Genomic DNA, 12,798 nt, shown 5'->3' with positions numbered 1-12,798 from the left:
GAACTATGCTGATTATTATGGCCTTTTCAACACTTAAAATATCTTTGGAATTATTTTCCTTTAATTATTTAATAGATATTAGTATTTCTTTTAATACAAAACTGAAAACTGTGACTTAGCTCATTCTCTTCCATGTGGTATTCTACAGCGACAATATGCATTAGGGCTTTAGTGTTGTAAAATAAAATGTTATAAATAATTATACATTCCAGTTTTTACTGCTTGCATTATATGAGTTAATTTTGCTGAGCTCGGGTCACAATGCATTGGGTCCATATTTGGTCAAATAAACATATAAATCCTTTCAATGTGCAGTTACTGCCTTCACATACAGTTGTTAATGTGGCTTTTAATTGTGCTTTCTGAAACATCAGTTCTAGTAAAATGCATCTCTTGCCTCCAACAGCAGATGAAAATGAACACTGAAGCATGTTAGAAGCAGAGTAACTACCTGGAGAAAGTTGCTCTTAGGAATATGGTTCTCTCATCTAGTTATGTACCATTAGAATTAGAAAGATATTTTGAAGCTCAGAGGGTGAATTGAGATCCTTAATAGTTTTCCTTGACTTGCAGTTAAGTTATATTTTTCATACTTCACTCTCAAAACTGTTGATATGATAAAGTGTATGACAGAGACTTTAATATATTAAGTCATAATGTAATAAAGAAAAATGGCACATCTACTTTATTTTTGTACTGATTTTTTTCACTCACAGGATAGTAAGATAAGTATATGAGGTGATATCAGTTGATGTGTCAGAATCTGTAATCAACACAAACATGCTGACTAAGGCCCATGTCATGTGTTTTCGGAAATCAATGTGTATTAGTGCTTCATGGTAAAGAGATGATGATGGAGCAAGTCTCCTCCCCGTGGTAAATATTACAAAACAAAAGGTAATAGGCGCAAACTGAAACACAAAATATTCTGCATAAACATAAGAAACCTTTTAACTGTAAAGTTCATTGAACACTGGCATGGGCTGCCCAGAGAGGTTGGAGAATATCTATCCTCAAAAATATTCAAAACGATATTAGAATGCAGTTATGAGAATGCATCCTTAGATGACATCCCTTTGAATACCTCCCAACCTGAACCATAGGGATTGTTGACACCTCTGTTCTTGACTGTTTCTCTTTACTTTTCAATAGGTAAATCTGTTTACTGAAAAAAAAAAATAAAATAGTGTTGCAAGAGCAGTTCTTTATAGCAGCCACAGAGTGTTGTTCTGCTTGTGTGCTCTGGGGTATCCGCAAAAATTCTAACTTGAAGTTCATATTACATAGTCAAACAATACAAGAATTATTTTGCTGTTTGATGAATATTGCTTCACTCAAAGTAATAGTAGATTTTGAGGTACTGATGTGATAGTGAAGAGATTTCCATCCTAATGTATCATAAAAAATGAGGACAATATATAGGAAAGTAAGGAAACATTTATAATGTGTGAACACTAAGAATTTCTCAGGCACTTTTGACAGTCACCATGCAAAGGCTAAAACATCCATCTTCTTGGCAACACAGTCAAGCTTCACAACTTTCAAAAAGAGTGAAAATTTAGGGAAGTTTCTGTGTCTCCTAAAAACTGTATAACCTGTGTAAATTTCAAACCACTTCAATCTAATTTGATTTTAATTTACCATCATTGAGTAGAATTATAATGCTGCATTTTAAATTCATAGGAAAATATCAGTGTTCTGTATAGATATGGGCTGGTGTAACACTACCAAAATTAGAAAGTATTCTTCTACTGATATTCTAATAATGTATTTCATTTCTATTTTTCCTACACATGCACACATATATATACATTGTATACATTGTATATTTATAATATATATGTGTAAACAAAATATTAGGCCTCATATTCCAGCAAGGCACTCAAAAGCTAGAAGGCAAGAGTATACACACAACTAAAACAGAGAAGATACTGAACAGTGTGTAGAAAAGTAACAAAAACCTTAGAGTAGAGGATGCATTTTTAATGTAATCACTGAGAGAGTTGTAGATATATGACTGCGAAATGAGAGATAACAATTTCTGGATGCAGAACTGGAGGCCAAGCTGAAGCTTTCTGAGTTGGGACTGAAAATATTTGTTGCTGGTGATGCTGGACTGAGATTGCAGCCCAGAGGAGTTCTTCACAGACAGGAATAAGCTGAAGTAGCATTTTTGCTGTTGACAAGATTATAAGTTATTACAGGATCAGCATCATTTTGCTCCTCATACTTCTATTAATAAAATGCAATGATGACATTTTGTAGCCTTACAAATGTAAAAATTTGCTTATGTACTTCTATATTTGAATCAAAGTAATAATGATTTTAGCCTTAGAAGGTTAAGAGGTTCATTTAGATATACTTCAAGGAAAATGAAGCAAGGTGGAGGAGTATAACATGTTTTCTTAAAACACTCTTACGGACAATAAGCAAACATATAGAATATAGGAGAACAGGAAGTTGTACAAATAAAAAATAAAATCAGGCCTTATTTTAATTATGGAAATTACTATTTTTATGCTAAGAACAAATGGAAAGCAGAGCAGGGAACAGAGAACAGTTGTTGATACAAAACTACTTCAGTGGTCAGGAAATAGTGCAGAAAGGACTGCAATTTTCTGTGCTTATCGGATAGCACAGTAGCAAAGAGCTTAAATCTGCACTTCTCATCAGCTCATTAAGGAGATTAGGAAAAATACTATATGTCTTAGTGACAGATTTTTCATAGCATAAATATTCAAAAGCATTTACATTTATTAAAGTTCAACTTGTATTTTACCAACAAAAGTCAAAGAAAAGTCAAATAAATGTAACATACTTCAAAGAAAAACAACACAAAATCATAGAATAACACAGGATTTTTATTAAATTTTTTTTTTTTTCATTTTAATTTTTTTGGAAGAAGGGAAAGAAAAGTTTAAGAGCCCTTTAAATTAACTTCAGGAATGGAAATACCGAATGTACACTTCTGCATTAAGATCTACAATTAAAAGTTCATATAAATATTCAAAAAATAATATACATTTTTTTTCCATAAAATGTAAAAGTAAAAATTATGTCTGCTACAAATAATAACAAAAAAATGTCAATTAAATAATATGAATATGAATAGAATTCTGTAGTATTGTTTAACGAAGCGTGATAACTCTTCAAAGTAACTCACAGAAATTATATCCTCAGTAATTCGATTAAAAAAACAACAGAATGCTGCTTGATATTCTTCAGAGACAAAAGTGTTTGTTTCCAAAGGCTGTATTGTTGTTTGGTGGTGTTTTTGTTGTTGTTGTTGTTGTTGTTTCTTTGTTTTGTTTTTTGGCTTGTTGGTTGCTGTTTGGGTTTTTTTGGGTGGTTTTTTTTTTTTTTTTTTCAATCAGTGCACAAAGATTGAATTTGAAACAAACAGGTTCTTATTGCACATGAGTAACATAAACACAAAACTATTAAAAGACAGAATACAAATGTAGGAAATCAGAGAATATGGTGATACTCAAATCAAAGGTTAGAAAGTGTTATGCCTTGAATATTTCTAAATATTACAGTAATATGATGTAATAAAGTTAAGTGAAAACTGGGATTTAACTAATTCATGGGTTTGAAGGGTAAGCACTAAAAACCACCAATGAACTTGTCCAGTGAGATCTTAGTTAAAAGTTTTTCTCCAAATGTAATTGGAAGCTGATTACTGGGGAATCAGACAATTATTGTAAATGTAACTCCAACTTGATCTTAAATTACCTTTTAAAGTGTGTTACCTCTTAGAATTTCTTTCTTTTGAAATTTAAGTTATATTCTATATCATCAGTGTGAAATCTTGGACAGCAAGATGTCTTCCATTGCCTCACACAGAACTCATATTTTTTCCATGTTCACCAACTATGCATTTATTTATACATTATTATTAATACTTATGTGAATATCCTCCTCTGTTTCTCATCATTGCAACTCTTTCAAAGCCCCTAATTCATGTATTATATATTGTTTTGTCAATTACATTTAAAAAATTGTTTACAACATTGCTGCAGTGTTGTTGAAATTAAACAGATGTCTGGAATAATATAATACAAAAATCATTAATCTTTGAAATTTTATATTCCCAATTAGTTCTGAAAAACTGCCATCTTAACAGCAAGGTAGTTCTAAGCATGTAGGCAATGAGAAAAGGCTCATATAAAATTTCTAATGTTGATACACAAAGCAGAATTATCTGCAGTTCAAAATAAAACAAAATAAATGCCTAAAGCACTCTATTGACCTCTGTCAGAACTAAAGAATAGTTATAATTTTCAAAGCCATATAATCTCTCCCTGTCAGTTTGAATTTCACATAGGCCACACTTTTTATGGAGATATTTGCGTAAAATTTTCTCAAAAACAATCATGGTCTTTCATTAGAAAGTGAAAAACAAACAAAAGAAGCAAGCAAAAAAACCAAACCAAACAAACAAGCAAACAAAAAAAAAACCAAAAACCAAAAACAAAAACCAAAAAAACCAACCCAAATGGCCTTTAAAAAAGATACAGATCTTGATACACAATCTAGATCATTGCCACCTTCAATGTTTCCTTGTTATTGAGAGGACATCAATACCTAGCATAACAGCACTACTATGTCCTCATGAAATACTGTTACATAAACCTATTTCAGAAAGTTAGAAATGGCTACATGATGTGCCAGGCTTTTTAGACTAATACACTCTTTTCTTCTGATTCTTTTCTCTGATAAAATGTATTGGTGTTGTTCTGCTTATACTTCAAGCAAACATGATACTATGGTAATAAAAATACGTAAATTTTCTTGCACATGGAATTACCCTTATCCATACTTTATGGTGCTGAGTAATCATTTTTCTGTACTCCAAGAGGTTTATTTTAAAAATATTACTTCAACATAATTCAAAGAAAACAGCTATGCAAGGAAAAACAGCTATCAACCTGATACCTTTTACCCTTCCAATAGATTTTTCCAAGCTATAAAACATCTGTTCTCCACTTACATGGATTTTATATACTGATGATCACCTTGCTTAAACATCAGATGCATCACTGCGTAAAAACTTTGATTTCTTATATTCTTCATGTAACACTCTACATGCAATGTGCAGAATATGTACAAAGCCCTTTTATTATCTTTTTTTCAAATTCTTAGCCACGAGAAAGAAACAGATTAAAAGAAAATAATTAATGATTTGGTAAACAAAACATGATGTTACAGCTGGACTGAAGCAGGAAGGCTGTTTCTTTCCTACATATCTGTGAGCCTTGAAGAGTATTTATATAAAAGGAAAAATTCTTTTTATATATCATACCTTTCATACAATAAATATGAATGAAATTGTTTATGTTATAAAATATATTGTTTGTTATCTTTCCAAATAATCAGATTCATTGTTTTTTTCTTTTTTATTTTGATGAGATTGTTTACATGCTTAAAGTTAAGCAGAAAATTCTGAACCCTGTTTAAATCAAGTTTTGGCAAGAAAACAAATGCAAGCAAGTTTGTAATTCACCTTAAACCCTCATATAAAGTGCATTGACATAATGGAAAAATAAAAGTAAATTTAAATTCTACTAATACTGTTGTGATCCATATACATTATACCTACCCTATGGGGCTTTATCACCGTGATGAAAATGGGATCAAATAATTCAATGTATTTGTCTACACATGTGCTTGAGATTCTTTTTGAACAGATAAAACATTTTACTGAACAGATATTAAGAGAATCCAGAGGAGCCTTCTTAAAGTAAAAATGGTGTCGTGGTGCAGCGTGTCTACATAGTTAACCTATGCATGTACCTATATGAAATGCTTCTGAAAGAGAGGCACAGCAAGGGTCATAATACAAAAATATAAGGCAATATTATTTGTACACAACAAAAACCTTTCTTTATGGTATATTTTATTCTCTGTCATGTCTATAGAAATTTGAGAAACCAACAGATAATGACCCTTGCCACATCCATCAGGGTCTCTCAAATATTCCCTAGTTCAGATCAAACAGAACAGATTTTTGATCTCCAGGGCTCACATAGGGACCTTCAGGTAAGTTCATTCTTGCTCTACTTGACATAGGCAGGATTACTCTTGCAGAAATCCTCAACAGTTCTCTCTGTGTCTTTAGCACATGACTGGGGAAAAATAATAAGAGTAAGATTTGCTGGTAATGAAGGCAACAAAAATGGTGCATCCAAAAATATTTAGCAGCTGTACACAATGCAAGTGACAAGCATGGCTACTAAGAGTTTACAAGAAATTGAAAATAATATGTTACAATTTTTTTTTTTTTTTTTTTTTTTTTTTTTTAAGGAAAGGAATACTTTAAGTACATTCCAACAAAAAATAAACACCAAATATTTCTAAAATAGATAAATAAATAAGTTCCCTTACCATTACCTTTGTAACAACAGAAAATCACTGAAGTTCATGCAGTTGCCCTTAGGAAATAAACTGCAAATCTTGAGCCCTTCAGAGGACAGATTTCCACTGTCTTTTATACTGTAAGAAGTTAGTATCATGTGCATCACAGTGTATATGTTCTCAAAACTTCGGGAAAAAAAAGTCTGTGAGGAAGCACAATCCAAACAGCTGGAGTTTACCACATTTAAAGCAGCACATGGCACTTTTATCTTTGACATGATTGACTAAATCCCAGCGAAACACATTCTACAGCTGCTGAAATTTTCAAATGATGTTAGGAGTGCCTTATGTAGGACACGTTAAAGTGAATATAAAGGCAGCTATGGCCTGCATGATTTGAGTGTGCTCTTCTCCTGAGAGGCCTCTGCCACGCTCTTGCTGACAGCAGAAGATTAAAATACATCTTGGAGAGAATGCTATACATTTCTCCAAGATTAGAGAAGTCCCCCACCATTTTTCTCAGCATGCTTTCAAACTGTATTCTCTATTTTATCTGGCATAAGCATCAAACTGCAAATTTTCCTTCAGAAAATAAGTATGTAAATAAATAAATAATAATCAATTAAAAGGCTGGAAGAAAAGAGGCTGTGCCATATTTAATTAATGCACTCAGATAAAGACCCTCATGGATCCAGTCACTCCATAATTTTGTAAGAAGACTGCAGTGGATTTTTTGGCTTTATTTCAAAGTCTTATTAGAAGTCACTGTTACTCTACTGTACGAGGGGATTTCATTTGGAATTTTATAAGGAGTTTTTGGTGCTTTTGTTACTGCTGTGGTTGTTTTGTTGATGTTATTCTGTTGTTTTAGTTCTGCACACTATTACAAAGAAAGAAAAAAAAATATATATATATATATTTATTTTTTTTCTAAATTGAGAGTTGGTGTTTCTGTTTCATCGAATTTTTGAGATCTCCTTTTCCATAAGGTGAGACAAGTTGGGCTAAAGGGCCACAATCCCAGTTATCAGATGATACACTCAGTGTAACTTAACTGAAATCAATGGTGTGTGCTGATCAAATCAGTGGAGACATCACTGTTATGACCCAAGAGCAGCCAGAAATCTCTGGCTTTTGGGAAAGTGGAAGTTAGTTACTAATTTTTAGGTAGTGACTAGAATGCACTTGTGGGACAAACCTGAAGAGCCTAGGTAAGCTTTCAAATGCTCCAATTATGCAAGAATCTTACTGAGGAAATACTTACTATCAGATCTTGCAGAAAGACAGACAGGTAAGAAAAGCCCATTTGGCATGGCTGTGTGTGTTTTCTAAGTAAAAGCAATGATCTAAAATGTTAACAGTCTGGGTTTTAAGAAAAGGAACCTTTACCATCTGTTTCATTTTGTATATAGGAGAATGGGCTGTCTTTAAAAGGCAGCAGAAATTTATCTCACAGAATAATTTCAGAGGCTATCAAATTCCCTAAGCAGTGTGTGGGGAATTTTGTGGACAGACTTTCCGTTCCAGTATGGAAGTACCATTTATACTTCGTTCACATACGCAAGCAATAAAAAACAAACAAACAAACAAAACCAAAATCAACCAACCAAACAAACAAATAAAAAGGACTCTTCCAGTGTTTTGAAAATTAAATATATGAACTGTGCTAGACAGGTGTTTTCCTTCTGTCTTAATAATTCATAAGTAAGACTGGTCCTAGTCTGTTACTGCATGCTACTCAGTAACCAGGTTGAATGGGGCCCTAGGCAGTCTGGTCCTGTGGGTGGCAACCCTGCCTGCAGCAAGGAGGTCGGAATTTGATGGGTTTTAAGGTCCCTTCAAATCCAAGCCAATCTGTGATTGCCATTCTGTGATTGCATGAAATGTATCTTGGAGAATGTACTAATTCTAGGGAAGTAAGGATCATAGTATAGATAATATACCATTTCATGCATATAATTATTAAAAAGTATTTAGGGCACATATAATGTTTCTCATGCCAAGTGACTGCAACAAAAAATGGGACAGTGATTCAAATGGAAACAGCTTTTCTTTGGGGATTTCCTCCTTCTTAAAACGCCCTATATAACACCATAAAATATGGAAATAACAAAAAGAAATTTTCAGTAATAATTTTACAGTTATGCTTCATGTACAGGAAAAAAAAAAAAAAAAAAAAAAAGGAAAGGAAAGAAGAAAAAAGAAAAAAAGAAAAAGGTACTTCTGTGGCAAAAATAACGTGTCTTTTCCCCTGGTGTCATGTCTTTGGATATGTACAGCCTTGGAGAAATGTATAAATCATTTTATACATGTAACTCTTAAAAAACTAGAGATTTTTAGTACAAAGGAATCAATTCATTGAAAGAATGTCCACATGCCATTGCTTTATGATTTAGTATATACACAAGAGGATCAAACAAAGGACCTCTGTCTTACAGTTACTGCTGTATTGTATATTAACATGTGGCTAATATCCTTCTCTGAGTGAGATTTACACTTAGTATTACAAATAACAGCACTGAAAATACTGATACAAAACAGTTTCAAGATGACATTTTAAAAATATTCCTCACTTTAATCGAGCTGCTTTTTTTTTTTTTTTAATGTTTCAGCTTTATAAAAGTTTTCCAAGAAAATAGTAGCATTTAAAATGTATTTTCTTTTCTTTTTCTTTTTTTTTTTTTTTTAAATACGTGGATGGATTTCTTTAATAAAAGGTAATCCAAAAGTCCATTTTTCCAGGAAAAAAACAAACAACTACAAATACAGATAAAGTCAGCATTGAAGATATTGAGTTTTTGTTGTTGTTGTTTGGTTCTGTTTCTATTATTATTATTATTTTTTTAAATGTAGTTGTTGTATATTTGTGTCCTGGAAAAAATACCCTTGATTGCAATATATGTTAATTTATGTACAGATCTGAAATATAATTGCATACATCAACTCTTGAGATTAGTGAGACTGAAATATATTGTTATCCATAACTAGCTGTGCTTTCAATCTACCATAACTGTAAGAGACTGCTTAGAGAAAAACACAGGTCTTAATAGTGAAATTCTGTTATTATTATTTCTTTTTTGGTAGAGTTTAAACTATCAGTTTCAGAGCAGGCCTATGACTCTTTAATACCCATAGTTAATTCAGTCAAGCTGTGTTTGCAATTTTTTTTTTTTCTATTTTGGCAGTGGCAATACACATATAAATGTATAAAGACACAAAAAAAAATTTGGCAAATGTTTATAATGATCCTTATGTACCTAGCTCAGGACACTCAAAATTACCATCATAGCATATTTAGACAAAACTGTGACTTTCCAACATCAGATAACATTATCCAATTAACTCTACTCTAATTAAAACCCTCAATAAATAGAATCCTGAAAGTTTAGGCTGCTGAACTTTACAGAATATCTTCCAAGCTCATAATCTAAATGTTAACATATCCAATCCTTGCCTTCAATATTCTAAATATTAACTAGTTTAGCAGATATGTTTAACATTAGGTAAAATTTCTTTCATTAACTCATTTTATATGCCCCATGTGACTTACCTTTATAAGTTATTAGAAGCTAGAAAATCTTCTTTTTTCATCATTTGCTACTTTAATCATCACACTAGTTTGTTTCTTTGTGTGAGAATGTGCTATTCCCTTGCCTTTCATTACCCATCACCAGTTGAACAGAGGTGTGACTTGTCTCAGATCTGCCTCAATCATATTTAAACATCCAGATTATTTATAAGCTACTAACTATATATCCTAATATCTTTTGAACAAATTAGCTGCCATCAGAGAGGTTGCAAACTGTCATGTTCAGTATATACCACATGTTTACAGCACCCTGTCTGTGATATTGTTTTCAAGCCCTATAAAAGGGGAAAACAGGTTCTTCTGGTGCTGACAAGCCTTCAGGTTGTGTACCATGATCAGATGAATTCACATCCCCATGAGATTGGCAAGCTACATGTCAGGTAGTATTTGCTTCATCTCACTTGCATTTAACGTGTCAAGACTAGCAAACCTGCTGAGTTACTATACACCATGAAGTGCAGATATGGTCCATAGAAATTACAATTTACTCAAGATCAGACTTAGTACTTAATATAGTCTTTCACTTAATATAGTCTTTCACCCAATTATTTATTTATTTATTTAATTTGGCAAGTGAAATGAAGTTATACGATCCATTATATAGAGGTTGCTCTGAAAGGAATGCCTCTTTATCTCCATGGATACTACAATAGATACAAAGAGCACAATTCACTGTTTGATAGAGCAAATTCTCAGCTGCAAAATACTAGTTTTAAACATAGTTGCCACTACTAGCTATGTATCTTTTGACAGTAATGAGCAAGAGCTTGCAAGCAATGCTCCCAAACATCTGCAACCAGCAGGGGTAAAGCACTGTGGCCATCACCACTGTTGAAACACATCACTCACAACCTCAGTGTGCTCATATCCACTGTTTGGTCTCCATAAATGCTCAGTGAGCATTGATGAATGTCACTGGGTGCCATTTTCTCCACTGAAATTCTGTAGGAATTCAATCATCACACGGCCTTTGCTTTGTGTGCAATTCCATCAGACACCATTTTGTCAGATTGCTCTTCTGTTGCCATTTGTTGCACGGCAACAAAACGTAATGAAGTACTGTTGGAAAAGATCAACTTCTATCATACCACCACCATCTGCTTCTATGTGTGCTAACATAATAAAACAGGAGGCATTACTTTCAGAACAGCCCTGGTAACATAGACTGTGACATTGTGTCATGAGCAATATAGTGTCTGCTGAGAACAACCATCGCCTCAATGTGATGTGTCCTCATAGAGCAAAAACTCCAGAACAAATGTAGCTAAAAAAATGTAGGGAGAGGGAAGAGAAGGTTGAGAAATCAAGCTGTCATCATTATTTTGTGTTCCAATTATTTTGATTCAATTACCCAGTGAGCCTCTATGATCTCTGCTTGTAGATGAAGAAATGTCATTTCCTCTAACTGTGGCATGAGGCCTTGATAAAATGTATACAGCAAAAAGAGGTAACACACCTCTACAAGTGAGCAAATTCCACTGTAAGTTTAAGAGGTTCAGAGACTTCTTACTCTTTATTTCCCTGTTCTCTATGTAATTCAATAGGGTTTACTAATTATGTATCTATTCATTCCTCACATCTACTGTAAGAGTAAATTTATTAAGCATACACAGTATTATTTAAGACCACTTTCTAGAATTTCAGAGGATGCTAGTGGCTTTATAGAGACAAAAGCAAAAAAAACAAAAACACTTAGCCAATTTTGGACTAGCAATGCCAGCCCAATGGCTCCATTTATTCTACAGTAGCAACTTTTTTTGTGGCAAATCAATCTAGTTATTTAGCAGTTTAGTTCATTCTTTTCCTACAGTTTCAGATGGGAAATTATGAAACCTAGACAATGTTAATTTTTAATTTATTATTTTCAAGTAAAGGTAGCAGCAAGTAAAAACTTATTACTCAGCTCTGTATGAGCTTATGTTTCTTTTCAGTGGACTCTAATTCTGTGGCAAGAAGACAAGAACCTTGCTACCCATCTTGTTGACCTAAAGTCTGCAGCTCTGCTGTGTGTAAATTGTGGTGAAGGAAAACATTTTTTCTGCTGTACATGTGTAAAGAGATGGGTCCCCTTGGAGGCTGTCCAAGTCTGCCTGTGAAAGTGGTGTGCTGCTGAGGTACAGCAGTATGGTCTTTTGGAGCTCCTGAGAACAGTGGATAGCGGTCTGTCTGAGATGCAGGCTTCGCTGTGCTTGGTGCTGTGGTGGCCAAACCATTCTGGGTGGTCTCTGAAGTGAAGGCTTCATAGGCTCCTCTAGTATGCTTGATGACTTCCACTATCTCCTTCTCTTTCAGGAGGTTGCTCAGACACAAATTAGACAGTTGACAGCTCTTGCTTTCATAGGTCATTGCTTGGTTGCTTGAGCATCTAAAAGGGTCCTCGGTGGGAGTATGTGCTGAATTTCTGTCCCTTGTGCTGAGATTTTGGCTCACCATTCTGTGTGGATATGTAGCCTGAAGCAAAAATAAATAAATAAATACATAAATAAAAGACACAAACGAAACCCAGAAGTTTTAGTTGCAGAATATCTTAGCAGGAAAATGGCAGAGTACGTAAAAGATTCCTCACTATATCATTATGTATAAAGTACAGGGCAGAGCACTGAAATGAAAGGTGAATCTTCAATCCTGCTAAAGCTCCCAAAACACTGAAAGCATAAAATAGAAGAATAGCTCATTCACATTTAACAAAACTAACAGACAAATACTTATCATATGTAACAATTTGAGGTTTTTCTTTAAATAAATAGCATAAATCACAGCATTTTGTTCAGAACTTAGTAAAAGGAGGAACAACAAACAGATTTTCAAGAGCATTTAATATGGTGGAACAGCAAGAATTTTTATTGAATAGA

At 33.3% G+C, this 12,798-nt stretch overlaps 1 protein-coding gene across 3 annotated transcripts in view; it reads right to left on the bottom strand.

The window, feature by feature from the left end:
* Window positions 1–3,344: 3,344 nt before the first annotated feature.
* Window positions 3,345–12,798, bottom strand: part of CCSER1 (coiled-coil serine rich protein 1) — a 581,898-nt gene continuing 572,444 nt past the window's right edge. For all 3 annotated transcript variants that reach the window (XM_015861337.2, XM_032444181.1, XM_015861338.2), the window contains one exon: window positions 3,345–12,397. In XM_015861337.2, the coding sequence (XP_015716823.2) occupies window positions 11,915–12,397 (483 nt within the window). In that variant the 3' untranslated portion in view covers window positions 3,345–11,914. The remainder of the gene's footprint in view (window positions 12,398–12,798) is intronic.

The sequence above is a fragment of the Coturnix japonica genome, chromosome 4, assembly GCF_001577835.2.
Source record: "Coturnix japonica isolate 7356 chromosome 4, Coturnix japonica 2.1, whole genome shotgun sequence".
NCBI classification, from domain to species: Eukaryota; Metazoa; Chordata; class Aves; order Galliformes; family Phasianidae; genus Coturnix; species Coturnix japonica.
The sequence above is the reverse complement of the archived record's forward strand: the minus strand, read 5'-3'. Positions and strand labels throughout refer to the sequence as shown.